At 40.8% G+C, this 25,848-nt stretch overlaps 1 protein-coding gene across 4 annotated transcripts; it reads left to right on the forward strand.

Moving 5' to 3' along the window:
• The first annotated feature begins 1,594 nt into the window (after positions 1-1,594).
• On the forward strand, positions 1,595-25,834 carry TPST1 (tyrosylprotein sulfotransferase 1). 4 transcript variants are annotated; one of them, XM_054287423.1, is made up of 8 exons: positions 1,595-1,683; positions 7,654-7,718; positions 7,860-8,742; positions 14,408-14,606; positions 22,449-22,499; positions 23,369-23,444; positions 24,287-24,334; positions 25,299-25,834. In XM_054287423.1, exons 3-6 carry the CDS (start codon positions 7,880-7,882, stop codon positions 23,411-23,413), a joined length of 1,158 nt encoding a protein of 385 aa, XP_054143398.1. In that variant the 5' UTR covers positions 1,595-1,683; positions 7,654-7,718; positions 7,860-7,879; the 3' UTR covers positions 23,414-23,444; positions 24,287-24,334; positions 25,299-25,834. The 4 variants fall into 4 exon arrangements, with proteins under 4 accessions (XP_054143398.1, XP_054143400.1, XP_054143401.1 ...); XM_054287425.1 differs by having other exon boundaries at positions 23,369-23,439; XM_054287424.1 differs by lacking the exon at positions 1,595-1,683 and adding an exon at positions 2,161-2,220.
• Positions 25,835-25,848: the final 14 nt, after the last annotated feature.

The raw sequence follows: 25,848 nt of genomic DNA on the forward strand, positions 1-25,848 counted from the left end.
GAAAAACCAATAAAGCCATCTGAAAAGTGCTGTTTAATGGATCGAGGCAAAGTTACTGGAAACAGGAGACAGATTGTTTCATCTTGAAATCGTTGCTTCAAATCCCTCTGCGTTTGGGAGCAAAGGACATTTATTGCTCATCAATAGCTGTCAGGGAAAAGAGATTTGAAAGGGATTTTGCCACCTTTGAAAGGAGTTGTGAGTTTTTCTGGGCTCCCAGCAGCTCTCTGAGGATATTTAAAAGGTTTTCAAGTGCTGGGTACTCTGGAAATTCAGGATTTCCAGGGCAGAGCTTTTCAGAGAATAGAAATAATTGTCCCTGTCATGGATACAGGTATCTGCTTGCATGGCAAATATTGATTTTCTTAGAAAATAAAAGGCACCTGAGCTAATCCATATTCACCTCTAGAGAGAAGTGCTTTTCCTCTTTCACTGTGGCTTTTCCCAGACTGAATTTTGGGATATGGAATCTTTTTGGCTGATTTTTTCCCCTGCCACTTGGCAGGCAGCACCAATCTGGGGAATGTCCTGTAGGATTGTTCCCTTTGCTGTGACCCTGCAGCAGCACTGACATGTCTGCAGGCTGTTTGTCTGCATCTGAGCTTCTGTTTGTGGAGAAGAAATGTGTTTGCAGTTGGATTTAGCATTTGTATACGGCTGTGTCAACCTTAGCAAGTCCAACCCAACGAGTTTTCCTGCTGGTGAGGAGCTGAAGCTGGATTTCCACAGGAGCACTGGGAATGAGGGGGCAGGATGGCCTCAGGCCGAGCTTTGTGAGAGGTGAGTTCATCTAGAGATGTGAATTTCCTCATAAAGCTGCACCTCCAGGGGCTGAGAGTCACCTCGCTCCTTTCCTGGCTGCCTCACCCAGCTGTAGGTCACAGCTGGGGTTTGTGCCAGCAGCTGGCTCAGCCTCCAGCTCCTGCTCCAGCCTGTTCCAGATGTTTTCCCAGTTGCACACGTGGTGGGCACGTGGCTGGCGCCTCGCTGTGCTGCAGAGCAGGTGTGTGACCCCAGGGGACACCTGAGCCCTCAGCGGGGCTGTCAGCACCGGAGTTTCTCTCCATTTACAGAACAGCTGGAGCTGGGCTGGTTCGGGAGGTTCCAGCTCTAAAGCCGAGCCCTGGGGCAGAACTCGGGCAGAGTTCTGTCCGTGTTTGTAACTCAAGGATAATTCTCGGTGAGCAAAGGGGGACGTGCGAGCCGGGCCGGGCCGCCAACATCTGCCTGGCACATCTGGCCAGACGCTGCCGCGCGTGCGGTCCCCGCTCCAGACGCGTGCGCGCGCCCCGCCCGCGGCCAGCTGTGCGCGCCAGATGTGCGAGAGGGGCGGGGTCATAGCAAAGGCCACGCCTCCCATCGCTGTCAATCACCCGCGGCCACCCAATGACGGCCCGCGACACATCGAGGCCCGCGACCAATCAGGGCGTGGTTGTGATTTCCATGGCAGCCGCAGCCGCGCGGCTGAGGGGAGGCGGCGGCGCCGCGGCCGCTCCCGGAGCCGCTCCCGGAGCCGCTCCCGTTCCTCGTCCCGAGACCGGAGCCGCTCCCCTCCCGCTCCCTGCGCACTGCGATGGTGCCCGAGCGGAGCCGCGGCGGCGGAGGGGCGGCCGTGCCGCTGCTGCGCGGCTCCAGCCGGGTGCGGGGGCGGTGGCAGCAGCAGCAGCAGCAGCAGCAGCGCAGGTGAGGGGCGGCCGCGCCCGCCGCGCACCTGAGGCGAGCCCGGGGCGGTTCTGCGGCCGCCGCTCCACTCCCCGCGGCCGCCGCGCTCCGCCCTGCCCCGCCCGCGGCCCGGCCGTGCTCGGGGCTGGGGGCCGCGGCCTGAGGCGGCCGCAGGAGCCGCTGGGTCCCCGGCGGGCCGGGCAGCCCCGGGGATGCGCGCAGGGCCGGGCCGGTGCTCGTTCCCCGCAGCCGGGGCATTGCCGAAGTTTCCCGGCGGGCGGGAGGAGTCCCGGCAGCGGCTCCCGGTGCCTTTGTTCGGTGCTGGGGAGGGCCCGGAGTGGCCGCGGTGGGACAGGGGGACGCCGGTGCCGGGGCTGGAGCGCTGGGTCGGTACCTGCGGGCAGGTACGGAACGGCCTGGCTGGGAAAAGCCTAACGGGCTCCGGGGACACCTTCCCTTCCCTGGAGCAGCGGGTTCTATTCAGTTTGATCGGTTCAGTTTGATCCGTTCACAATTTGATCGTTTATAGCAGGAGTTGGAGCTGTCGCTCAGCTGGAGGTGGGTTTGCTGCTGTCGTTGCGATTTCCATTTGTTTTTGTGACTGTGCCCAGCGAATGTCTGTGGATCTGGGTGGTTTTGCTGTTCCTGAGGAGTTTGAGTCTCTGCAGTGCCCTGGTGTAGAACGGAGCGCTGAAATCCCTCTGAGGAGCACACAGAGAACTCGTCTGCTCTCAGTGTGACATTTTTCCTCTTTTCCCCCTTTTTTCTTCTTTTATGTGCAACATTAGAGAGCTCAAAGCCTCTGTGTGTCGCCAGTGAAATTCCTTTTGTTAGATTGTTCTCCAGCAGGAACTGTAGAAATTAACAAACACTGTTTTTGCATAACCAGCAGCATGTTGGTAACTCCTTTTTAACCATTTTCTATGCAAATCCTGATAATTTGCTGTATATATTCTAGATGTAAGTAGAGCATAATAGATAAAGATATTTCCTTTCATTTTAAGCAGAACTTTTTAATTATGTGGTTTTAAAAGTCATTTTAGAGGCCTTAAATGTTGAAAAACCTAAAAATGTTGAATTTTGAGTGCTTGGGTAACAAAACTGAAATGCATAAGTATGAGCATATGGTTTTTTTACTCTGTATAATGTGGTTGTAGTAGAAATAGTGAAATTATTCCATAGTTGTGTGTTGTATTCCCTGATATGGAAACTTTCATTTAAGGATGCTGAAAGAGCTTAGGGCAGATGTTCCTCTGAGAAATAACTCTTCACTTTCTAAATGTGCATTGTTTTGAGGGTGATTCTTGAGAATTCCCAGTACCTGCTGCCTCTCCAGTATTTATTTTAAGAGAGAAAAAGTGAAAGGTGCAGGAAGAGGCAGGGAAGACACTGATAGAGTTGACATTTACTTTTTTAAGTCCTAACAGCATTTTCATTTCTCCTTCTCCAGCAGAGTGATGATGGATGGCAGCACTTTGGGATATTTTTCCATTCAATTTAGCCACTGTAAAATGAATTTCCTTTGTAGTTTTGGGTGTAGTGGTCAGGCTGTGCATCAGAATCTTCTGTTTCTGCATTTTGGAGCATTTTGGCTGGGGAGGGGGTGTTGTTGTCAAAGCCTCAGAGAATCAGGGATTGAGCAGCTCCCTGAAGAGGAACAGGAATCCTGGGAGCATGATAGGAAAACATGAGGGGAAAGACAACTTTACAACTTTCCAATGGTATGAACTCTTCCCCTACTTCTCTCTTGCTCCTGCTTTCTGGCACAAAAATCTCCTTTTTTATTGGTTTTTTGTTTTGAGGATGCCTGTGGAGCCTCATGCCCTGCTGGCACTGAGTGTGTGTGAGCTGAGTGTGTCCTTTCCTCCCAGAAGAGCTGAGCTCAAACTCTGGCCCTTTACATTTTTCAGAGCTTTACATTTCAACCAATCTTGAAATGTGTGGAAACATTCCTGCAGTGGGAGCTGTAAGGGGAAGTTGCTCACTGCACTTGGAACAAATCAGGAACAAAATCCCATTAAAAAAGACCTCCCAAATCCCATAAAATCCAAGCTGTGCTCTTCCTAGAAGGAGATCTGGTGGTCAGAATCTGAGCCAGGAGTTCAGGCCGTGCAAGCAGAGGACGAGTTAATCACTGAGAAATGCTATTTATATATCTGGGGCTGTGTTTTATTTTGGGATGGGTGATGCCACTGGCACTGCCCTCTCAGTTGAGCCCTGGAAAAGCTGTGCTTGAGCAGGAGAGGGGAGCTGCTCCCTGTCCAGCCTCCACAGGGAAATCTGAGCTCTGGAACTCCACAGGATTCCTGGGAATGGAGCAGCTTTTATTCCTCTGCAGGGAATGTTTGAAACACCAACAAACCCCAAACTAGCATGAAATACAAATGGATGGCTTTGCCTCTTGACTAAGCTCAAAATTCTCAACATTTTTTGGATGAACTTGAGGAAAAAGGTCCTGACCTGCTGCGTGGAGTGAGGGCAGGAGGATGAATTGTGAGCAGGAGAAGGAAACAAAGCAGTGCAGTCAGATCTGCTGTGCTCACATCATCTGAGGCTGACTCACAGGCCTGACTTTTCTGGGCACAAAATTCACTTACACACAATTCTGCTTGGCTGCACTCTCTTGTGATGAAACTTGTAGATCCTAATTCTTTTTTTTTATTATTTTTTTAGAGTTCCACATAAATTTTTCTGGGAATTCTTTCTTCTCCTGGCACTTGCAACTTGCTGCCAAAGTCCTCTCTGCCATTGTAGTCTTCTACAACTTCCTCAGCTCCTGTTTTTGTGATTGTGGGGTTTGTTTTTGGGATTTTTTTTAAATAAAAGCTGCCTGTGTTTGTAAGGTGAGTGGCACTTTGCCCTTCTCAGATAAAAACCCCACAACATTTCAAAGCTCAGAGGGCTTTGCTGATTGCCCTGCTGTGATTTTGAAACGCCGTCAATTTAATTCCTGTTAACAGCAGAGCAATAATAACTTTTATAACCCTTCAGGCTGACAGATGCTCTCCAGAGCCCTTACTCATGGGGAGGAGGGAAGGTGGGGTTTGTTTGCACAAGGGCAGCAACTTCCATATGTCATCCTCATCCCAAAGAGCTTTCCTTGGAAATTATGCACACAGGGGAGTTTGCTGGCTTGGAGAATAATTGAATTTTGTGAGCTGTTCCTGACTGCTCCTCTCTGGTTTTCCTGACACACAAAGCCCTGGTTTTTATGGCAGTAAAAACCCAGGACAGAAGGTTGTAGGACACTTAAATCCTGATTCTTTATGGTCTTGCAGCCTTTGGCAGCTTTGAACATCCCAAAGTTTGAGCTGCATGGAATGAAGGTGTTTGTGGGTGATTGATGTGGGGTTTTGGCACATGGCTGGATTTTGGTGCTGTGGGTGAATCAATACTCACAGAAATTCAGGAAACCTCCTCAGAGTCTGGAATTCACAGCTGGAATTGTGCCCGCAGGGAGTCATCACTTGCTTAAAATGAAATTAAAGATTTCAGCCTTCAATCACCAGCTTTCCTCCAATACTGAGAGTTCTTCAGCTTTGTTGGTAAAGCTGGGTTTATTTCATTTTAGTTGAACAGATATTGTAATATAAATCTTAAATTTGACCTTGATATGCTTTTCTCCAGTGATCACCTACCTGACTCCTGCACTTGGGGAATGTTGGTGTAACTTCAAGGAGCAGGTTTAGTTTGGAACATGAAGCTTTCTGTGGAGGATTTTTTTTCTTCCTGAGGAAATTAGTTTTGTGGCATTTACTCAAACTGAGTAATGGTGGGATTGGAGGAAGTGTAAATATTTGTAGGATTTGTGTGCTCTGTGCTGAAATGCTGTTTCTTCTGGGTTAATTCTTCTCTCCAGTGGGTGCTGTATCTAAACAACTTTAAAAGATTCTGCATTATTTGTTAGTTTTAAGCAGAACAATTTCCCCTTCCCTAATTTCAAGTTAGGTCTGCATGCTGAATCTTTCAGAAGAGAAACTTTGATTTTGGTGCTATGGAAATATGAACTGCATGATTTATTTTCCTTTCTTTTTGAGCACTGTTCAGGTGACCTCCACTTACATTTCTGGGAATTTGAGGGCTATTTTTTTTTATATTCAGATATTTAAGGTCCAGTTAAAGCAAAGAGAAGTTTGTGAGCAGAATGAAACTTTTCACAGAGGATGAATTGTTCCTGTGAGTTCTGGCCAGAGAGTGTTGGCCCCATCACAGGAAAAGAAGGGAATTAATATTTGAGTTTAATTTTGGTAACAGAGACTAAAAACTGAACTTTCAGTGGAGTATTGTGACAGCTGTTGATTGGAATAAGCTTTGTAATGTTTTGGATGCCCTGGCAGAGAAAAACCCAGCAGGAATTCCCTGCTTTTCCCCACTGCTGATGGGAATTCTGTCCTCTGCCTGCACCTTCCCATAATGAAACACCCCCAGGGCTGGAAACCTCCTCAAATCAGCTATTTCTGAGTGAAACACTGATTTTAGGAGGAAAAGGTGAGGTGGACAATGCCCAGGGAGCAGGCAGGAGGATTCTGTGCACTCAGGGATGTTCCTGCAGAGCTGACAGGGATGGAAAAGCCTGGAGGAATCCAATCTTTGAAAATGTTGGTGGTGCCTCCGTGCTTGGAGCTCCTCCCAATTAAAAGCATCTGTGATTCTGAGTGAGCTATTTCAGCCCTGAACAGCCAGATCTTCCTTAAAATTCCAGTAGAATATACTAATTTCATTGGGATTTTGGGAAGAAGAGTACTAATTTCATTGGGATTTTGGGAGGAAGAGTCAGTTTTGGGAAGAAAAATCAATTTTCAGCCCACCTGATCTGAAAACCCAAAGCAGGTGAGCTGCAGAACACAGGTAAATTATTATCTCTACATCAACTGTTAAAAATGGGAAAAATAAAGATACAGGTGGAGTCATCCAGCAGCAGAATAAAGATTTGTCTAAGCCAGTGTTTGATATAATCTCTGATATTCCCTCTAAGCATGGAATGTCCTTAGTCCTTCTTGGAAATGGAATTCAACAGACAGATTTTGAAACTCTTCTCTATCTAAAAGTTTTGCTCAGACTCTTACACATATTTCGAAATCATCTAAATTTATTTTCTTCTCATCTGTAGAAATGAAAATTACTTTTGAATATTGCAGTTTTTTGAAGCTGAACTGCAAAAGAAATGAGAAGAAGAAATGAGAAATTTATGAAATTCAGAAATTTCTTTCTGAAAAATAAATAAGAAACCTTGCTTTTATTTAGGGTATTTTCGGGTTTCAGACTTAATCTTGTCTCATCTCTTGGAAAAGTAATTCCTTGAGTAATTCCAAGAATAATTTCTCATCTCATTGTCTCATCTCTTGGAAAAGTAATTCCAAGTGTAATTTCTTGTGTCATCTCGTGAAAAGTAATTTATTGTACAAAAAAATCTATTTTTTTTTTATTTTTTCTCTTCTTGCCAGACCTTAATTTATTTAGGATTGGGATCCCCATGGCACGTGCTGTAGAGGATAATTTGGAGTAGGAGGTGTTTTGGAGTCATCTCTTGGAAAAGTCATTTGTTGCAGACATTTTTTTACAGAAATCTTTTTTTTTAGATTTCTGTAGCTTCTGGGAAGCAAAGGCTCCCAGAAGAAGAATGTAAACAATAATTATCAGCTGCTGTAGAATGTAATAAGATGCACCTGTGATTAGTTCATGTTTTCATGTTTATAATTAAGGGCTAATCACAGGAGCAAGCTGGGGACAGAGTCTCTAGATACAACTTTGTTATAGATTCTTGCTTTCTATTCTTAGCTTGACTTAGCAGCATCTGCAACTTCTCTCTTTATTCTATTTAGTATAGTTATAATGTATTATATATCATATATCAATAAATCTAACTTTCTGATCAAGAAACAAAATTCTCGTCCATCTCTCACCCCCAGCGACCCACTCAAGGCGCTGTAATAGTCATTTATTGTAAAAATATTCTAATTTTTTTTTTTTTATTTTTTCTCCTCTTGCCAGACCTTAATTTATTTGGGATTGGGATCCCCATGGCACGTGCACTAGAGGATAATTTGGAGTAGGAGGTGTTTTTGTCTCATCTCTTAGAAAAGTCATTTATTGTAAAAATATTCTAATTTTTTCTTTATTTTTTTCTCTTCTTGCCAGACCTTAATTTATTTAGGATTGGGATCCCCATGGCACTAGAGGATAATTTGGAGTAGGAGGTGTTTTGATCCTTCCCAAGATGGTGGGCAAGCTGAAGCAGAACCTGCTGCTGGCGTGCCTGGTGATCAGCTCGGTGACCGTGTTCTACCTGGGCCAGCACGCCATGGAGTGCCACCACCGCATGGAGGAGCGCGGGCAGCCCCCGCGGGGGGACGGCGCCAGGGCCGCCCTGGGGACAGCCCCCAGTGGCGCTGGTGGCATTGGTGGCAGTGCCAACAGGAGCCTGCCCTACAGCAAGGACATGCCCCTGATCTTCATCGGGGGCGTCCCCCGCAGCGGCACCACGCTGATGCGCGCCATGCTGGACGCGCACCCCGACATCCGCTGCGGGGAGGAGACCAGGGTGATCCCCAGGATCCTGGCCGTCAAACAGATGTGGGCCAGGTCCAGCAAGGAGAAAATCCGCCTGGACGAGGCCGGGGTGACGGATGAGGTGTTGGATTCGGCCATGCAGGCCTTCCTGCTGGAGATCATCGTCAAGCACGGCGAGCCCGCGCCCTACCTGTGCAACAAGGATCCCTTCGCTCTGAAATCCTTGACTTACCTGGCCAGGATCTTCCCCAACGCCAAATTCCTGCTGATGGTGCGGGATGGCCGCGCCTCGGTGCACTCCATGATCTCCAGGAGGGTCACCATAGCTGGCTTTGACCTGAACAGCTACAGGGACTGCCTGACCAAGTGGAACCGGGCCATAGAGACCATGTACAACCAGTGCATGGAGGTGGGGTTCCAGAGGTGCATGCTGGTGCACTATGAGCAGCTGGTGCTGCACCCCGAGAGGTGGATGAGGACTCTGCTCAAGTTCCTGCACATCCCCTGGAACCAGGCAGTGCTGCACCACGAGGAGATGATTGGGAAAGCAGGGGGGGTTTCTCTTTCCAAGTGAGTATGAGCCTTCGTCCTTCACCTTGTGCTGTTCTGAAATAGTATATAAAATATATAGTATACTATACTGAAATAGTATATTAAAAATATAGTATACTATACTGAAATAGTATATAAAATATACTATTATATATATTATATATAATATTATGTATACTATTATATATACTATACTACTAAAAAGAAACAGTATATGATACTAAAATTGTATATAAAATATATAGTATACTATATTGAAATAATATATAAAAAATATAGTATACTGTAGTAAAATAGTATATAAAAATATGGTATGCTATAGTAAAATAGTATATAAAAAATAGACTATACTATAGTAAAATAGTATATAAAAATATTCTATACTATAGTAAAATAGTATATAAAAAATACATTATACTATACTGAAATAATATATAAAAATATAGTATACTAAAATAGTACATGAAAAATATGGTATACTATAGTAAAATAGTACATAAAAATATACTGTAGTATAGTAAAATAGTACATTAAAAATATAGTATACTATAGTTAAATAGTATATTAAAAATATTCTATACTATAGTAAAATAGTATATAAAAATACACTATACTCTACTGAAATAGTATATAAGAAATATGGTATACTATGGTGAAATAGCATATAAAAAATAGTATACTGTACTAGAATAGTACATAAAAATATACTATACTAAAATAGTGTATAAAAACCACACTATACTATACTAAAATAGTATATAAAAATATAGTATACTGTACTGAAATAGTACATTAAAAATATACTATACTATACTAAAATAGTATATAAAAATATTAAAAAGTATATCAAATGTAGCCAAAATAGTATATAAAAGATATATACAAAATAGTATATTTTGTTTATAAAAATCGCAGCTTGGTTTCAGTTTCTCCCTTGGGCAGCTGATTTTTGGTGCATCTTTCATGCTAATGAGCAGTTTGCAATCTCAGATTGGTTACTGTGTAATGTGGACAAAGTGTTACCAGTCAAGGCCAAGTTGAATTTGAATATCTGATAGAGCTTTGCTTTTCTCTGTGGCCCTAAATAAACCTGAGCTGTTTTATCTGGCCAGATGTCACCCACATCACCCATTGAGTTCAGCAGCAATATTGTTGTAGTGCAGGAATGGCCTTGGAGCTGAGTTTGCCAAGAACATCCTCTTCCAGGAAAGTGGAGAAACTGCTCCAAGAGAATAGAAAGCAGAGCTGGCAGCTTTTCCCCTGGCATGTGCTCCCAAAATGACAAACATTTTGGTGAAAAGTAACCTTGTTGTAAGCAGATCTTTCACTGTTCTCTTGGGCCATCTGTGCACCTGATTCAGCTGCTTTCAGAATCCAAAACTCAGCTCTGCTTAGGAAAACTAGATGGGTGTTGTTAAGACATAATCTGATTTATTCTCTCTGGTTTCTTTGCCACTGTTCTCAGCTGAACTGCTGAAATACAGAAACTGTTTCATCTTTACATTGAGAGAGAAAAATGTCAATTTTTGACACTCCTCCTATTTTTGAATCCATCAGAATTATTTTTAAAATCCTGAATAAGAAGCCCTGTTCCAGCAGCAAGGGCTGCCCAGTTCAATTACTCAGCTCCTGGATTTGGAATATTCACGCTGGCCAAGTGCTTCTGAGTGAGAGGCACCTTGCACAGCAAGCACTCACAGGCTGCTCCAAAGCAATTCTAGTTATTTAAAATCCAATATTGAGAAATAAAAATGAGGAGATTTCCTTTATTTAATGCCTAGGAACACAGCTCTGGATTTACTAATATATTGTAAGGACATTTGATTTAAAACAAATATAAAATTATTATCAATGATTACAAAGAGAACTTTAGACTCAGGTAACAATTAGATATTTACACTGTGGAGGTTTCACATCACCATTCCCACTGAGGAAAAGCCTCCACTGTTCCCAGGTTATCAGGAAGGGATCTCATCCCTTTTTTTGGCAGTGTTGTTCAGTAGCAGATTGAAAATGTGGAAATGTTATCCTGTGATACCTGCCTGGAACCTGATCCACATGGGAACTTCTCCCCAATTCCTGGGGTTTGTGGCTGCTTCAGCAGCACCTGAGTGGAGATAACCTATTTTTACTTCTTTTTATTTTGGTGGTTGCCAAGCTTTAAGTAAAAAATAACTATAATCCCATTTCTAGTAAAATATTACTGGAAGCCTTACAGCTTCCAGATTGGTGTTTTTAAAAACTGATGGACCCTTATACCATAAAACTCAAGCATCTTACTGAATTCTTACTAATAATTCTTATTAAATCTGCTGGAATGGGCTGTGAGGAGTTGAGAATATTTGTTTCTAAAAATTTGGAAAATGGCTTGAGCAAAGGCATTTTCTTAATCTTTAGAAACAAAAAATGTGTTTATTTTTTAGTAAATATAATAATAATAATACAAACAGGTGTCTATTTTTAGTAAATATAATAATAATGATGATGATGATGTGGGGTTTTTTTTTAGTAAAACCTTCACATTTAAGATAAAAGAGTGTGAACATGTTCTTATGACCCTCAATTCAGTCTGGTCCCAGAGTTCTTTATGCCTTTATTGTCTCTCATGAGATGATCTGGGGAAGCAATTTCTGATTTCAGGAGGCTCTGGCAATGCTGGAAGAAGACTGAGAAATGGGTGTTGTGTCTGGGGTGGCTTTATCTAACCCAATCCCTCTGCAGTGGGTGGTGAAATTTGATTTTCATTGCAGGATTTGATGATTTCAGTGACTCAGGCCTTCAGGGGCTGCAGAAAACCCAGTGAATATTAAAACCTTCAATGCCTGTGTTATGTGTTTGAGATTCCAGTTGAAATTGTGCAGGGAGAACTTGAGATTTCCCAGTTTGATGCTTTTGTTCCAGTGAAAACCTGCTGGGTTTGGCATTCCCAGTTGGGATATTGTGTAAGAATTTCTGGAAACAAACAGAGCCCCCCTGCTTTAATCACCTCTCACTCACCTAAGAGACCTCCAGGTCTTCAGATTCAGCTCCAGCCTAGGATACTGGAGATGTTTTAATTGTTGCAGGTATTTTTTAAAAAGAATTCTGACAATTTTTTACCATCTTGAGATATTTAAAATAATTTTGAGAACGAGATCACAGCATCACTAAAAGATCTTTATAACCATGTTAGTACCTGCTAATAAATGTTCAGAATTTCTTTCTCACCCCTAATTTTGATTTTTATCCAGGAAACACTGCAAGGGCTGTGGGGATGTGCAGGATTTGTAGGAATGGGGATTTTCTGGGGTTTGAAGTCCCTGCCAACGTGGCTGCTGAAGGAATTCATTATGGGCTCCATGCTCTAACCAGGATTGTTAATTGAGCTCTGGCATTTGCCTAAGTGAAAGCAGCTGTGCTGACCACTGATGTAAAGAAATGTCAACCTCTCTAGAGCGGTTTTTATTAGGTTTTTTATGGAAATAGCTGTCTAGGCAGAATTACTTCAGAATTTACTATATTTAGTGCATAGCTCTCATTTGATTCTAGTGCAGATACAGAATTATTTGGGGTTAGTCCTGTGTGCTTCCCAAAGCTGAAACTCCTCCTAGAGCTGGAATCACTGCCAAATCATCAATTTACCCAATAATTGGTGTTCCCTTTTTTTTCTGTTTGGATTTTTACATTTTTTCTTTCCTCCTGCCCCCAATCTGTCTTCCCTCACAGTCCTCATAAATTCTTCATCTGAGGAATCTTTCCCACAAATTGATTTTTTTTTCCTTCCCACAAATTGGTTTTATTTTCCTTCCCACCTTAACTGAAAGCACAGAGAGGGATTTAACCAGCCCAAATGTGGGGCAGTGGATTTTTTATCAGTTGGATTTTAGCAGTGGATTTTTAATCAGTGCTTGGGAGCAGCTAAATGTGGTCAATCACCAGGAAATGTTTCATGCTGAGAATATTGTTAGTAAAAATTAAAATGAGAGGGACTAAACACACATTTAAAATTTGTCATGAGGGTGGGGAATCTATCTGTGACAAATTTAGGCTCAGATTGATCTGTAACACCCATTTTTGGGGTGTCCTGCAAGCTCATTTCCTTGTTCTCCCAGTATCACTCTGATTTTAAATTCCCAAATCAATTTGCAGTTTTGGTGAGGAGGTTTTAGGCTTGGCTGGCTCTAAGGACCGTAAATAATTTTTTTTTTTTTCAAACACCTCATGATATTTTTTCCTGAGTGTCCCAATCCACCTCTGGACTCCTGTTATGGTGCTTTGAACTTCTAAATCTCAATTTTCAGCAGCTCTTTTCTTGCTAACTTAATGTGGAGTCAGATGCTCATCTTCTAATTAGAGTGATCACAAAAAACTTTTTAATTTTCCATCCAGACTTAGGAGCTCAGTCTAACAACCCTCAGAATGTTGAAATTTAGTCACAACTCCTGGTCCCAAAATCCCCTTCTGAGCTCCTGCCTTTGCTTTGAGGCTCTGCAAATTTTTATTTCAAATTTTATATCCTCTGAAGAGGATAAAGCTGAAAATTCTGGGTGTTTTTTAGAGGATTTTTTGTTTTTCAGCTTCCATAAAACACCAATCTGAAGGCTCTGCTTGCCAAGGCACTTTCCTTATGAGCATTTCCCTGTCTGGGTTGTTCTTTGTTGATTGTATTTAAATTATTTCACCTTCCAGCACTGGATGAGTGATTTCCTTCCTCTGGCCTGGGAGGATTTTAGCTCTGCTGAGGAATAAAAAAGAGGAACAAGGTGAACTCTGGTGACTGCTGTGTGCTCAGCTGTGAGGCAGACAGAAATATTCCTTTTATATATCCAATCATGTCCAAACTCTTTCTGAGGTCAGGAAAAAAAAGTTTTAAATTATTGAGAGTAAAAACTCAGGGAGTTTTCAATTATTCAGCCTGAATTCTGTTCCAGGAATAAGCACAGTAAAGAAGTTTTGTGTCTTACAATCAGAAAGACAGAACAAAGCAGTGCCAGATTTCTTCCCTGGAAAAATAAAACACAAAAGTAGAGCAAAAATGAAAATTACTTTAAGACTGTTGCTTAAATGAACAAGAAATCAATGATTTCCTAAATATGACATTAATTGTGCACTTGCCTTTAAGATCTGTGTAAAAACCAAACAATCAAAGGAATTATTATGGAAAATATTTCTTTTAGTTTGTAGCTTTCTGTCATCTCAGGTCTCTCTTTTATTAAACAAGTTCTTAAAAAATGAGCCACAGAATGGTTGTGAGAAGAAATAACACATGGATTGGAATTTAGAATACAGCTTTTAATAGATCCCAGACAATTAAACAGCAAATGTGGGAATGTGTCAGTGGGAAAATGGATTTCTATGTAGATGTGGGTTTACTTTTCACTTAACAGTTCCTGGGCTTTCTCTGCTGCTTTTATGGAATAAAGAAATTGTTTCAGCACAGTGTGAGAGGCTAAATCTGACAGCATCTGCAAATATTGTGCAAATTATTCTCATTAAAACTTCACTTCCCATCAGCTCTGTAGAAAACATGAAATTATGAGAGGGAAAGAAGAAAAATAGGAGAAAAAAACCAAACAAAACAAGCTAAAGGTCTTAATACTATTGAAGAATAATTGGTTGGAAATAGGATAATGGAAAGAATATAATTGAAAATGAAAATTAAGTAATTAATAATGGAAAATATAATTTTTTTTTCCTTCCCCAGGGTTGAAAGATCCACTGACCAAGTGATCAAGCCAGTGAATGTGGAAGCCCTGTCCAAGTGGGTGGGGAAGATCCCAGCTGATGTCCTGCAGGACATGCCAGTGATTGCCCCCATGCTGGCCAAGCTGGGCTATGACCCCTATGCCAACCCCCCCAATTATGGCAAGCCGGATCAGAAAGTGGTGGAAAACACCAGGAGGGTAAGGAGTTTGTGGGTTTAATTACTGACTGAATGGATTTCAGCTCTAGAGCAGGAGCCTTGTGTTTGCTCTGGGGTTTGCAGTCTGTTCTGACACTTTTTGATGCTTCACAATGGGTTTTCTTTGGGGGAAATGAAAGAATTCTTTGGGGTGTTGAGCTGTGCTCCTTGGTGTGAGGAGCTGAACCTCCTGAGAGCTGCACAGAAAGTTGGGGAGCTGGAAATGTCAGTTCTGAACCAAAATCTGTGTTCAACCTCATCTGGGGCCTGCCTCTGCTTGGGTTTGCCTTGGTAAATTGTGCTGTGGAAATGCTGATATTTTCATGGGAATATAATATATAATATATAGTATATCGTATATAGTATATAATATATAATATATACTATATAGTATATGCTATATAATATATACTATATAATATATAGTATATAATATATAATATTATCTGTGTTATATATATTATACATGATATATATTATACATGATATGTTATATATAACATAATATATGATATATAATATATTATATGTTATATATTATATACTATATAGTATTTATTATATATACTATATACTGTATAAAATACAATATATAATATACAATATATTATACATTATATGAAATCTATAATATATGATATATAATATATGATATGAAATAAAATATATAATATAGTATAGTATAATATGATGTGATATGATATATGATATAATGTGATATAATATATATAATATGATATATAAAATATAAAAAATATAATATAAAACATTTGCTTTTCAGTAACATTGTTCTTAATATTGCTGATCTTGGCCATCTGCTGTTAGGTGTTTATTTGGGTTAAATGCTGTTCCTGCAGAGGTGAAGCTTTTAGGGCAGACACAAATCAAGATTTATATTATAAAAATTAGACTGAGTCATAATTAACAGTGGGAAAAGTTTTCTTGTCTGGGTTTCAAACTTGATGGACGAGCTCAGTTTTTTATAGATGAGGCTTGGCAGAAACTCTGTCCCAAAATTACACCTCAAATACTCAGTGGGGTTTGAAAAATGACCCATAGAAAACAGCCCACAATGATCAAAATGTCTGATTTTCCAATTCTTTGTAGAATAACCCAAAGATGGAGAAAGGTCTGGAGCTGATTAACCTAAACTTAAGGATTTGAGTCTGAATTTAATGTTGTTGGAATTTGAGTAGTTGGGTTATTAGAGCTGTTTATGCCTGGAGGTATCCCTTGAAAAACTCATTAGCATTGTTGGAACTAGAATTAATAACTCTGCTTCTGTTCTTTTTGGACTTAGTTTATTAAAAGAAAGTGACTTTTCTTGCTGCAGCAGAGTAATCAGGGAAAAAAATTGAATTAAACAATTTCAAAGGACTTTCTTCCACCAGCCCTCTGATCCTGAATAAACTGCTTGGAATACTCATGGCGTAGATAGGAATGAAAAAGGAATTGGGGTTTGTGAAGTCCCTAAACACTCTTGCATTATTTATTTTTAGAAAAAATGTCATTAATCAATCAGTGTGTTAAAGGCTGGCAGGTTGATTTTTTTAATTAATAGCTGCTAGCTCAGCATGGAAAAAGTAACCCACCCTATTTGGTTCCAGTTTATAAGTTCCCTGTTTTAAAAGGCTCACAAACAAATGAAGCTGTCTGCAGTTAAAATAAGTGTTCAGTACTAGAAATTGCAAATTTTATTGGTTCTGTTTCACAATTTTTTGACAGAAGTTTTTACAGCCTGCTGACCTTTCTGAGCCTCCACCTGTGTGGGACAAGCTCAGGCCAAGCTGTAAAAATTGTCTGGATTTCTGTCTCTTCTTGAAATGGGTTTGATTTCACAATACATGAGAAGAATTCAGGTAATAAACAAAACCAGGGCAACTTTAAAGAGATGAAAACCTAATTTCAAAGGCTGAGAGTTTGCTGAGGCTTTTTCCAAGTTTGCTTTGAAGGATAATTTGTTTGTTTACTGATGCTAAGAGCAGCTGTTAAAAACTGAAGCTGATCTAAATATTGCAGACATATGGAACACTCATTAATATTTTGGCTGCTATTTTAGTTTAATAGCTTTACTCACAGCCCCAGACAGCATTTTAATTTTGTTGTTTATTGTATTACCCAGTATAAATTTTTCTAGTCACTTGTTCTTTGCCAAAATTCCATTTGCATGTGTGGTTTGTACAGATAAAATGTGGGATGTGTTCTGAATGAATGTTGAAAGCAAGAGAGTTCAAAACTTAGAATATTTCTTTAAAAATAGAGGAACATAAAAGTTTCAGACAGTTTTAGGCTCTCATGTGTGAGTTTGCTCTTGTGGGGTTTCCTTTCTCCTCCAGGAACCTGTGCTAATTTATTCCTTGCTGCTGCAGCCTGAACAAAAAAAAAAAGCATTTATTTAAATGGATAAAATAAATAAATCTGGGTTTTTCCAGCCTTTTGGAGCTGGCACTTGGCAAATGAAGTGTGTTCCTGTGTACTCTGAGCTGGTGAATTTGTAAATCACTGGAGCACTTATTTTGCTTTCTTTAAACTTCTTCACCTGGGATAGCCTTTCACAGAGTTTTGTACTGGGTATCTTGAATATGGATGAAGCTGACCAAAGAAAATCTTTCCAGAATTGCTTTTCAGTGCATAGTAAGAATATCTGGATCTTGTTTGTAGCCATTTATTGGCTCATTTTGTGTTTGGAAGCAGCTCTCTTATATTTATATTTGTATTTGTGGTCTCCAAGACTTTAAAGTGAACACAGAACTTGAATGGTCTTCATTGAAAACAGATAAAGTTTAGACTTCTAAAGCTGAGCAAAATCTGTCCCTTCTTGGAAAAGACCACAAATTGCACTTAAAGGTGAAAATAATGCTCAACAGTGAAAATAATGCTCAACAATTTAAAGCTGCTGCTCTGAATAATGGAAGTGAGAACCAGCAGTGTAAAAATTCCTAAACCAAAAGCTGGTACTGGAGAAGAATGGAAAGAGATGGCTGGTGTGGTGCAAAGTATTCATTTTCCTGAGCTTTCTGAGCACTCAGTTGCTGTTCTTTATTCCTCTTTTCTCCTTTTCTGTCCCCTGCTGGTGACTTCCATATGTACAGCTTAAATATAATTCTTTTATTATTCAGTCTGGAGACAAATGATGATTTTCTCCAGCTAAAGGACAGTGCTCAAATTAGAAATGCTGTCTACTTGCAGGTATGCAAGGGAAGCAGTGCTCTCTGCTAAATTTGGATTTTTCACTTGCCTCTTACCTGTGGAGGACCCCAAAATGCTGAGGTTTGGTTTCTGTGCTCCTGCAGCACAAAAATAACAAGAAACAACCTGGGTTTGTATTTTAACATCTCTGCTTTTGTTTGAGGAGCTACCAGAGCATGAGGGGAGCTTCATCTCCTCTTGTGCTGCTCTCCCAGAGCTGTGCTGGGAAATAAAACATCTCTGACAGGACCTGCACTGGGCCAGCCACGAGTCCAGCAGATTTTCCTGATGTGTTCACTAAAAAACCATTAACTTTGTGTTGCTCTGTTTTCTGTTCAGCCTGACAATTTTATCTTTTCTGACAGTTCCTCTTGTCTCAGTTAAGGAATGCAGAGCAGGGAGAGCAAGCTCTGGCCAGGGCTATGCTGTTCCCTGCCTGTGACCTCTCCAAGGAGGGGATTTTGCCTTCACTGGATGTGTTGTGGTTTTCTTGTAATTCTGTTGCTGATCTGCTCATTTATCACGGCAAGGGTTCCTTCCTTATGGATACATAATTACTTATTGTTCCCTCCTCGAGTTTTAACAATTTCTACATCCTGAGCAGAAAGGAAATCAACATCCTGAAGTAAATGAACTTTTCAGCTGCAAATTATGCAGAAAATGCAAATAATTAAGCTGTGTGTGAGCTGCTAGCCCAATGTCTATGGGGTGAAATACAAAAGTGCTTTGCTCCTCATGAGAACAGTGTGTGAAATGTCCTTATCAGTACTGTGAGATGGTGTAAAAGTGAATTTCAGTTTGCCAGAACCCAGCAGAAGAGGAGAGAGCAGCTCCCAGCTGCAGAGCTCTGCCTGCCCCCAGGAGAAGCTGCTTTGTTGTGTTATGGTTGGCACAGTGGTTTCCTCTCCCATCTGTCATGAATTACATCAGATTTTCTTTGGCACATCCTTCCCCCTAAATCAATTTGTATGCTTGGAATACACACTCCAGTCAGTTCTTTTAACTTCTTCATGGAGTTGTGCTCCCTGTCCTGGAGAGATGCAGAGGTGGAATTACAGAATTTCTGAGGAGGAGCTGTGCTTTTCACCAGCACTGTTCAAATAGGCTGGATGTTAGGAAAAACTTTTTACAGAAAGGGTGGTGAAGTTCTGGAGTGTTCTGTCTGGGGACGTGGTGGAGTCCCCATCCCTGGGTGTGTTTAACAAAGCCTGGATGTGGCACTGGGTGCCAGGGTTTGGCTCAGGTGTTGGGGCTGGGTTGGATTCCGTGATCTTGAATGTCTCTCCCAACCCAGTGATTCTGTGAATTCTGGGAATTCTGTGAATTCAGTGGTTCTTCTACTTCTGTTCTCAGCTCTGGTTTATGTTCAGCTAAAGGTCTTTTATGTCCAGCTGATGGCAACACCTGGAGATAAAATCAGAGTTTATTCACTCCAGTCTCATGTCTGGTTTAATTGTGAGGAACCATCTCCTGATCAGAGTCAAAACATCCATGACAAGCAGGGTTTCAGGAGTTTCTCTTTGAGGTTTTAAGGGCAGGAACAGTCTGTGATAAAGGTAAAAAGTGTATTTATCCTGAGGGATTAGGGTAATTGTGCAGTCCGAGGTGTTTGGATGCCCAGCTGCTCAGGGCTCTGCATTTCCATTTTCACTGACTAACCTGATCATGAAGGCATTTGGCTTTGTGGGTGTTTTCTGTGATATTTAAAACAAAAATTTGGGGTTTATTCCATCTTCCATGTCACCACAACAGCACAGACTTTCTCAGTCCCCTCTAAATCTAATATTCCCTTTAGTGGGTGTTTCTTCCAAAATGTGGATTCCCAACTGCATTGTTTCTCCCCAGAGCTGCTGCTATCTCATTTTTACAACAAAGACAACACCCCAAACCCCTTAACTCAGCACAAATATGATTAATAATGCATAAAGAGAGTTATTCCCAACTAAAATGCACACTGAGGAGTGGTTGGAGCTGCCTTTTGGCAGCCATTGCTGGGCCTGTGTAAGATCCTGCTCTGTGTTGTCCCTCCTGGGTAAACATTTACATCTCCCATGGCCCTTCCTTGGCAGGCCCCCCAGCAGAGGTGAAGAATTGTGTAAACCTTTAAAGCTGCCTTAAAAGTTCAGGAAAATCTGGAAGATGAGCACTCTGTGTGCTGTGGAGTGGTTCTGCAAAGGGGCTCAGCTCTGGTTTTGCCAGTGTTCTTTAATTATTTTCTTTCCTTTTACAATTAAACATCTTATACTCTACAGCTTAGATATTTTAAAGCCCAAGCACACTTAGTTGCAGAGTGACTTTTACACAAAAAAACCCCATTATTTTTGTGTACTGGAACTGTCCAAATAGAATGGGACTCTTTCCAAAGCAGACAGGAAAGTGGGTGAAAAAAAAAGCTTTAATCTTCTATAAAAAAGAATTCTAGGTTACACTTCTGTTCTGAAGTTCTCCCTGTGTGTTTAAAGGGGGTTTAAACACACTTCTGAAGTTCTCCCTGTGTGTTTAAAGGGGTTTTCTCAGGCAACTGGATGTGAAAATTGTTTTCTGAACTCTTTTTGAGAATAATATCCATTCAGTTTGGCTATAAGAATGTGTTTTGGGTTTTTAATAGAACAGCTTGAATACTGCCAACACTGAACAACAAACTGACACAGGCTTCAGATCCCCCTCTTCTGGAATTCCATTTGGGCTTGCAAAATAATTCCCTTAGAAATTGTAAACCCCATTTCTCCTCAATTTACTGAATTCTTGCTGAGACTGGAAATAATTCCAATATCCTGCTTCTGTCTCTGTAATGCCACAGTGAGTGATGTGTTCTACACTTACAAATTGGTCAGAAAAGAATTTGGAGTCTGAAGCCTCTTTAATTTCTTTGGCTGCAGATGGAGTCATTGTTTTTAGGATTTCTGGATTGTTATTGATCCCTGGGTTTTGATTCAAAAGGGACCATTTATGTTTTTGGAGCTACTTTAAACCAGTTTTTGTGCAGTCTCCTCCTGACAAAACCAACCCTTAGGTGATGTCAGTTCTGAACTAGAATTTGTGTTCAACCTCATCTTGGGCCTGCCACTGCTTGGATTTGCCTGGATAAATTGTGCTGTGTAAATGCTGAAATTTTAATATGAATATAATATAAAATACCCTCAAAACATGTGCATTGAGTGACATTGTTCTTCTTAATATTGCCGATCTTGGCCATGTGCTGTTAGGTGTTTGTTAGGGGTAAATGCTGTTCCTGCAGAGGTGAAGCTTTTACAGCAGACACAAATTGAGATTTGCAATTTAAAGATTAGACTGAGTCAGAATTGCAGGAGAAGGAAAGGAGAGGGATTCTGGTTTGTCCTTTTCTGAATCAGTCACAAAGTGCTGTCACCATCAGGATTAATTGGTTTTAAGAATTCCCAGCAAAGGAGAAGGTTCCTGTCTGTTCCTTCCACCTAACACAAAATCCTGGTTTTTCTGGTGACCCTTGCTGAGGTTATCCTGTAACATTTTTGCTGTGACAATGTTGTTTTGTAACTTCCATTCCTGTTCTCCGGGACACAACCTGCATTTAAATAGTTGGATAAAAGCACATAATGAAAAATCCTCTCCTTGACTTATAAATATTTATGGTGGAGCAAGGCTCCAATAGCCACACACTGAATTTCTGCCCAGGGTGACTTTTCATAATGCTCCCATGTAGGAATGCCAGTGGCCCCTGGCTGAATACAGATGAGAGCTGTTCCTGTTTTATCTAAACCATGGAATATCACAGTGCCACAGTCTGGCTGTGGAGCAATTCCTGCTCTCAGTGAAGCCTTGGATCCCAGGGATGGATTGGGAAGGGAATCCAGTCCTGAACCAGGGCAGGAAATTCAGAGCTGGCTCAGCTGCAGTGCCAGGCACTGCGGAATATTGACAGGCTGGGCATGGATTTGTGATCTGGCTGTGTACACATGGGAGAGCAGAGAAAATGGTGATAAACATGCCCTGATTCCTGGAGCTCCTTCCTGGGACACAAACCAGAGAGGGCAGCTCAGGGTGAGGCTCCATTCCCATTTCCTGGCTTTAGGAATTTCTCTGAGTAGGTTTGGAGGAGCCCCATTCCCATTTCCTGGCTTTAGGAATTTCTCTGAGTAGGTTTGGAGGAGCCCCATTCCCATTTCCTGCCTTTAGGGAATTTTTTTTAATAGATTTGCAGCAGCCCCATTCCCATATCCTGCCTTTAGGGAACTTTCCTGAGTAGGTTTGGAGGAGCCCCATTCCCATTTCCTGGCTTTAGGGAATTTTCCAAATAGGTTTGTGCCCTTTTTTTAATTTTTGTTTTGAAATTATTTCACAAGAGCCCAGTCATGACATTGGGATGATCAGTCTTTGTGCTACAGTAGACAGGATGGTAAAACTTTGCAAGTATACTTTTGTTTTGGGAAAAATAAAATAACAGAATACATTTTTTTGCCCTTTGGAATGTTTATTCTCAGAAGCAAAGAGCTTTTAAAAATTATCCTCTAGAGAGAAGACAATATGCCAGAATATTTAATGTTCTAGCATTAGTGGATGCTAACAGCACAAAACTTATTTTCTTTTTTTTCTCTTTCCTTAACAAGCTCTTCAGCATTTCAAACAATAGTGAATGAGGCCTTTGAGTAACATAAATTTTTGTTTGTTTTTCCAGGTCTATAAAGGTGAATTTCAGCTTCCTGACTTCCTCAGAGAAGTGCCACAGGTACAGTATGGAATTCATTTCCTTTTTGTGGGTGTAGCAGCAAAGGATATCAAACAGCCTTTATTTTATAAACCACTTCTTCATGAGCCTGATTTTCTGATTGATGGTGAGATTTGCTGATTACCCATGAGGTGGAATCTTGAACTCAGCATCCCAAACCTCTCCTGAATCCGTGTGTAACTCCAGGGTGAAGAGTGGTGTTTGTCACCCTGAGCTGCCTCAATATTGCTGTGAAATGGAAGGAAAAATTGAGCCTCTTTTGTGGACCAAACTGCAAAGTTTGTTACTTCTAGAGGAGCTTTATCTTTTCTTATCTTGGTTTAAAGCAAGTCTAGTCCAGAGGGCAGGGTTATAAATACTGAGAGATTTTTAAAATAAATAGAGATGTTATCAGAGTCAACAAACCCAGCCATGGATAGGGGTGGTGTTGATTTAATAGTGTGCTATGGAACTTGAGGTTTTACTGAAAATTCACAACTGAAAATTCACAGCCCCAACTGCTGTTCTTTGTAATCAGCTCCTTAAGGGATCTACCAAAAAAAAAAAAAAAAAAACCAACAAAGAAAAACCCTTATTGTGAAGCTCTCAAACTGCAGGATCTTGTTGATATCACAGAATTGTAAAATCCCAGAATGATTTGGGTTGAAGGGACCTTAAAAATAATTTTTTCCACCCCCTGCCATGGACAAGGACAACTTCCACTATCCCAGGTTGCTCCAAGCCCTGTCCAACCTAGCCTTGAACATTTCCAGGGATTGAACAGGTTAAAAATACTCAGGAATCTATCACAGACAAAGCATTTTAACTTCTCCATTTCTTCAAATAAAAATCATTTGATTAAAAAGGAAAACTGATTTCTTTTGTTCCAGCCAAAGAAGACAGTAGAAAGGAAGTCTCGTGGCAAGATAAAATGAACGCGGAGCAGTAAAGAGGCATAGCTGTAGTGTGTGTTTCATGTTTTCAGAAAATAACCCTGCTGTGGCCACCAAACCTTTCTGAGCAGCCTTTGTGTGATCTCTAACGTGGGCTTGGCTTTCCCTGGCTCTTTGCCTGCTTGGATCACTCAGTGCTCCTGCTTTGCTCAGCTCTGGAGAACCATCCCAGCCCTGTTGCTGCAGCCTTGTCCCTGTCACTGAGTGTCTGCTCCATGTGTGCTGCTCAATTCTCAGGAGCTGCTGGGGTCACTTCCACGTGGGGTTGCTGCTGGGATTGCAGGATTAGCTGCAGCAATGGGATGTGCTTTACCAGGAGGGGAAATACTGCTGAGAGGGATTGATGGAAAATGCAGGGAGATCCTTCAGAATTGAGCACATCATGTATAGATAGTGTGCTAGCAAAAAAAAAATCCTTGATTTTGAATAAATCCTGGGTTAAATCCTTTAAATCCTTGTTTGCATACTGTATCAGTGGTTTTCAGTTATCCTGGGGTACCCAAAACCACTCTGGTAAATTCCTTCTTCACTCCACAGGATAGGGAGGTTCCTGCTAAATCCCAGGAGGTGAAGTTATACAATTAGCTTGGTTTAAATACAGTATTTACCAAAATCTGAGGAGATTTATCCATAGCAAAGACAGACCATCCAAAAGACAAAAAGAAGCACTGTGGAAGAGTAAAAGAATATTCCTTAAACCATAAAAACCTGATCAAATTGTTGCTGGTAGTGTTCTCCTTTAGTATTAACATAATGTAACTGAAGAGCTCAAAGGTTTGGAGAACAGACATTGGTACTGATATTTTTTCCTCTAATGTAAAATAGCTAATTTCATTTTAATTATTTTTTTGACAGACTGAACCTATGGAATAGAAGATAAAATGGACATTTCTTGCACAGAAGGTATTAAAAGAGCATTGCAGTTCTGCTCATTTGTTGTTCTTAGTTCAAGATGATTTTTGTTTAACTTCTGTAACTCCACGGGTAAGATAAATATGAAGTTATGTTTTTTAAAGGAAGCTGCTAAAGAAGAGCTGGTTTGTGATATTTAACATCTCACAGCCAGTATTTTCAAAAAGCTGCATTTTAGTCACTGAATCAACAGTGACAAAATTTTGCAGGGAGCTGAGTACATTCCTGTCCAGTTAAGGAATGAGTGATACAAGATTTCCTGTGTTAATCCAGGATTTTTCTGCTATCAGATGTTCTGACAACAAAAGATGGCAAAATTTAAATCCAGTTTAAAAATAGCCCAAAGCAGTGTGCCCTACAAATATCCCCAAAATAGATTCTTATGTGGCCATAAATATAAACACCCTAAATATAGCCAAAAGCACTGCTCTGTGTAGAAATAATGGCTCTAAAATCTTCCCAGAGATGAATTACAGACCTTGACTGTGAAATCAATAGAGAAACCATCATCTGTTCACACAGTCAATTTAAAATAATGAAAGCATCAACCTCACTTTGCCACTTAGCTCTGAAAAATGAGTTTCAACCTGCAATATTTCTGTCTGAAGAAACCAAACTGGGAACTTCCCAGCATAACTTCCCCCTGGGTCACAAGGCTTTGGGATGTCAGTGGAAAATCAATATATATATATATTTTTTACACCATGCTGCAAGCAGTGTTTCTAATTATAAAGGAGGGACAAAGCAGCTCCATTCCTTACAATGGGATTTGTCCTGGCAGTGATTTCCACCTGCTGAGACAACAGTGGCTACTCTTAATTCTGCAATATTTGTAATTCCAAAATGCTGTCCAGCATATATTCAGCTATAATATATTCAGCTATATATATTCAGCTATAAAAAGCTGAATATCACCAGGAAATATTCCAATATAACTTTATTTCTTTTTCCTTAGAAGATCAGCTGCTGCCTTTTCCATGGGAAGGATCCCTCAGGCCTGTCCCCCTGGCATCAGAGATGTGCTGCTCTTGGCCTGCTCTCTTCAGAATGTTCTCTCCTCTTTCTTTCATCTGTTTTTGTTCCAAATTTTGCTGTTGTGAGCGCATGTAAACCTGTTAAAAAACAAAAAAAATCACAGATGTTAATGTAGAACTGCATTACATTCGCACAATTATTTTTTTTAAGGTTTTAAAAAATGCAGAAGCAATGCCTGTCTCTGAAATTGCTCCTCTGTTTTAATTACAGGGCTCCATCTTCAGATTTTTTTTTTTGTTTCTTGTAGCAGTTTGGTTTTAAATGTACAAAGCTTTCAAGAGTGGTCTGTGCTTGTCCTGAAAGATTCTTGGTGGAAAACTTATTTGTTTTATTCATATGTGAAAAATGTTAAATATCTTTTATTTAAAAAGAAAAAAAAGTTGATAAATTACATGTACAATTACAATTCAATGATCTTTTGTATTTTATTTTTCAAAATAAATGCTTTAAATGTGATTTTTTGTTTATTT

Source organism: Melozone crissalis, unplaced genomic scaffold (genome assembly GCF_028551555.1).
Source record: "Melozone crissalis strain CALT ecotype California unplaced genomic scaffold, PUWL_Pcris_2 ptg000057l_1, whole genome shotgun sequence".
Taxonomy (NCBI): Eukaryota; Metazoa; Chordata; class Aves; order Passeriformes; family Passerellidae; genus Melozone; species Melozone crissalis.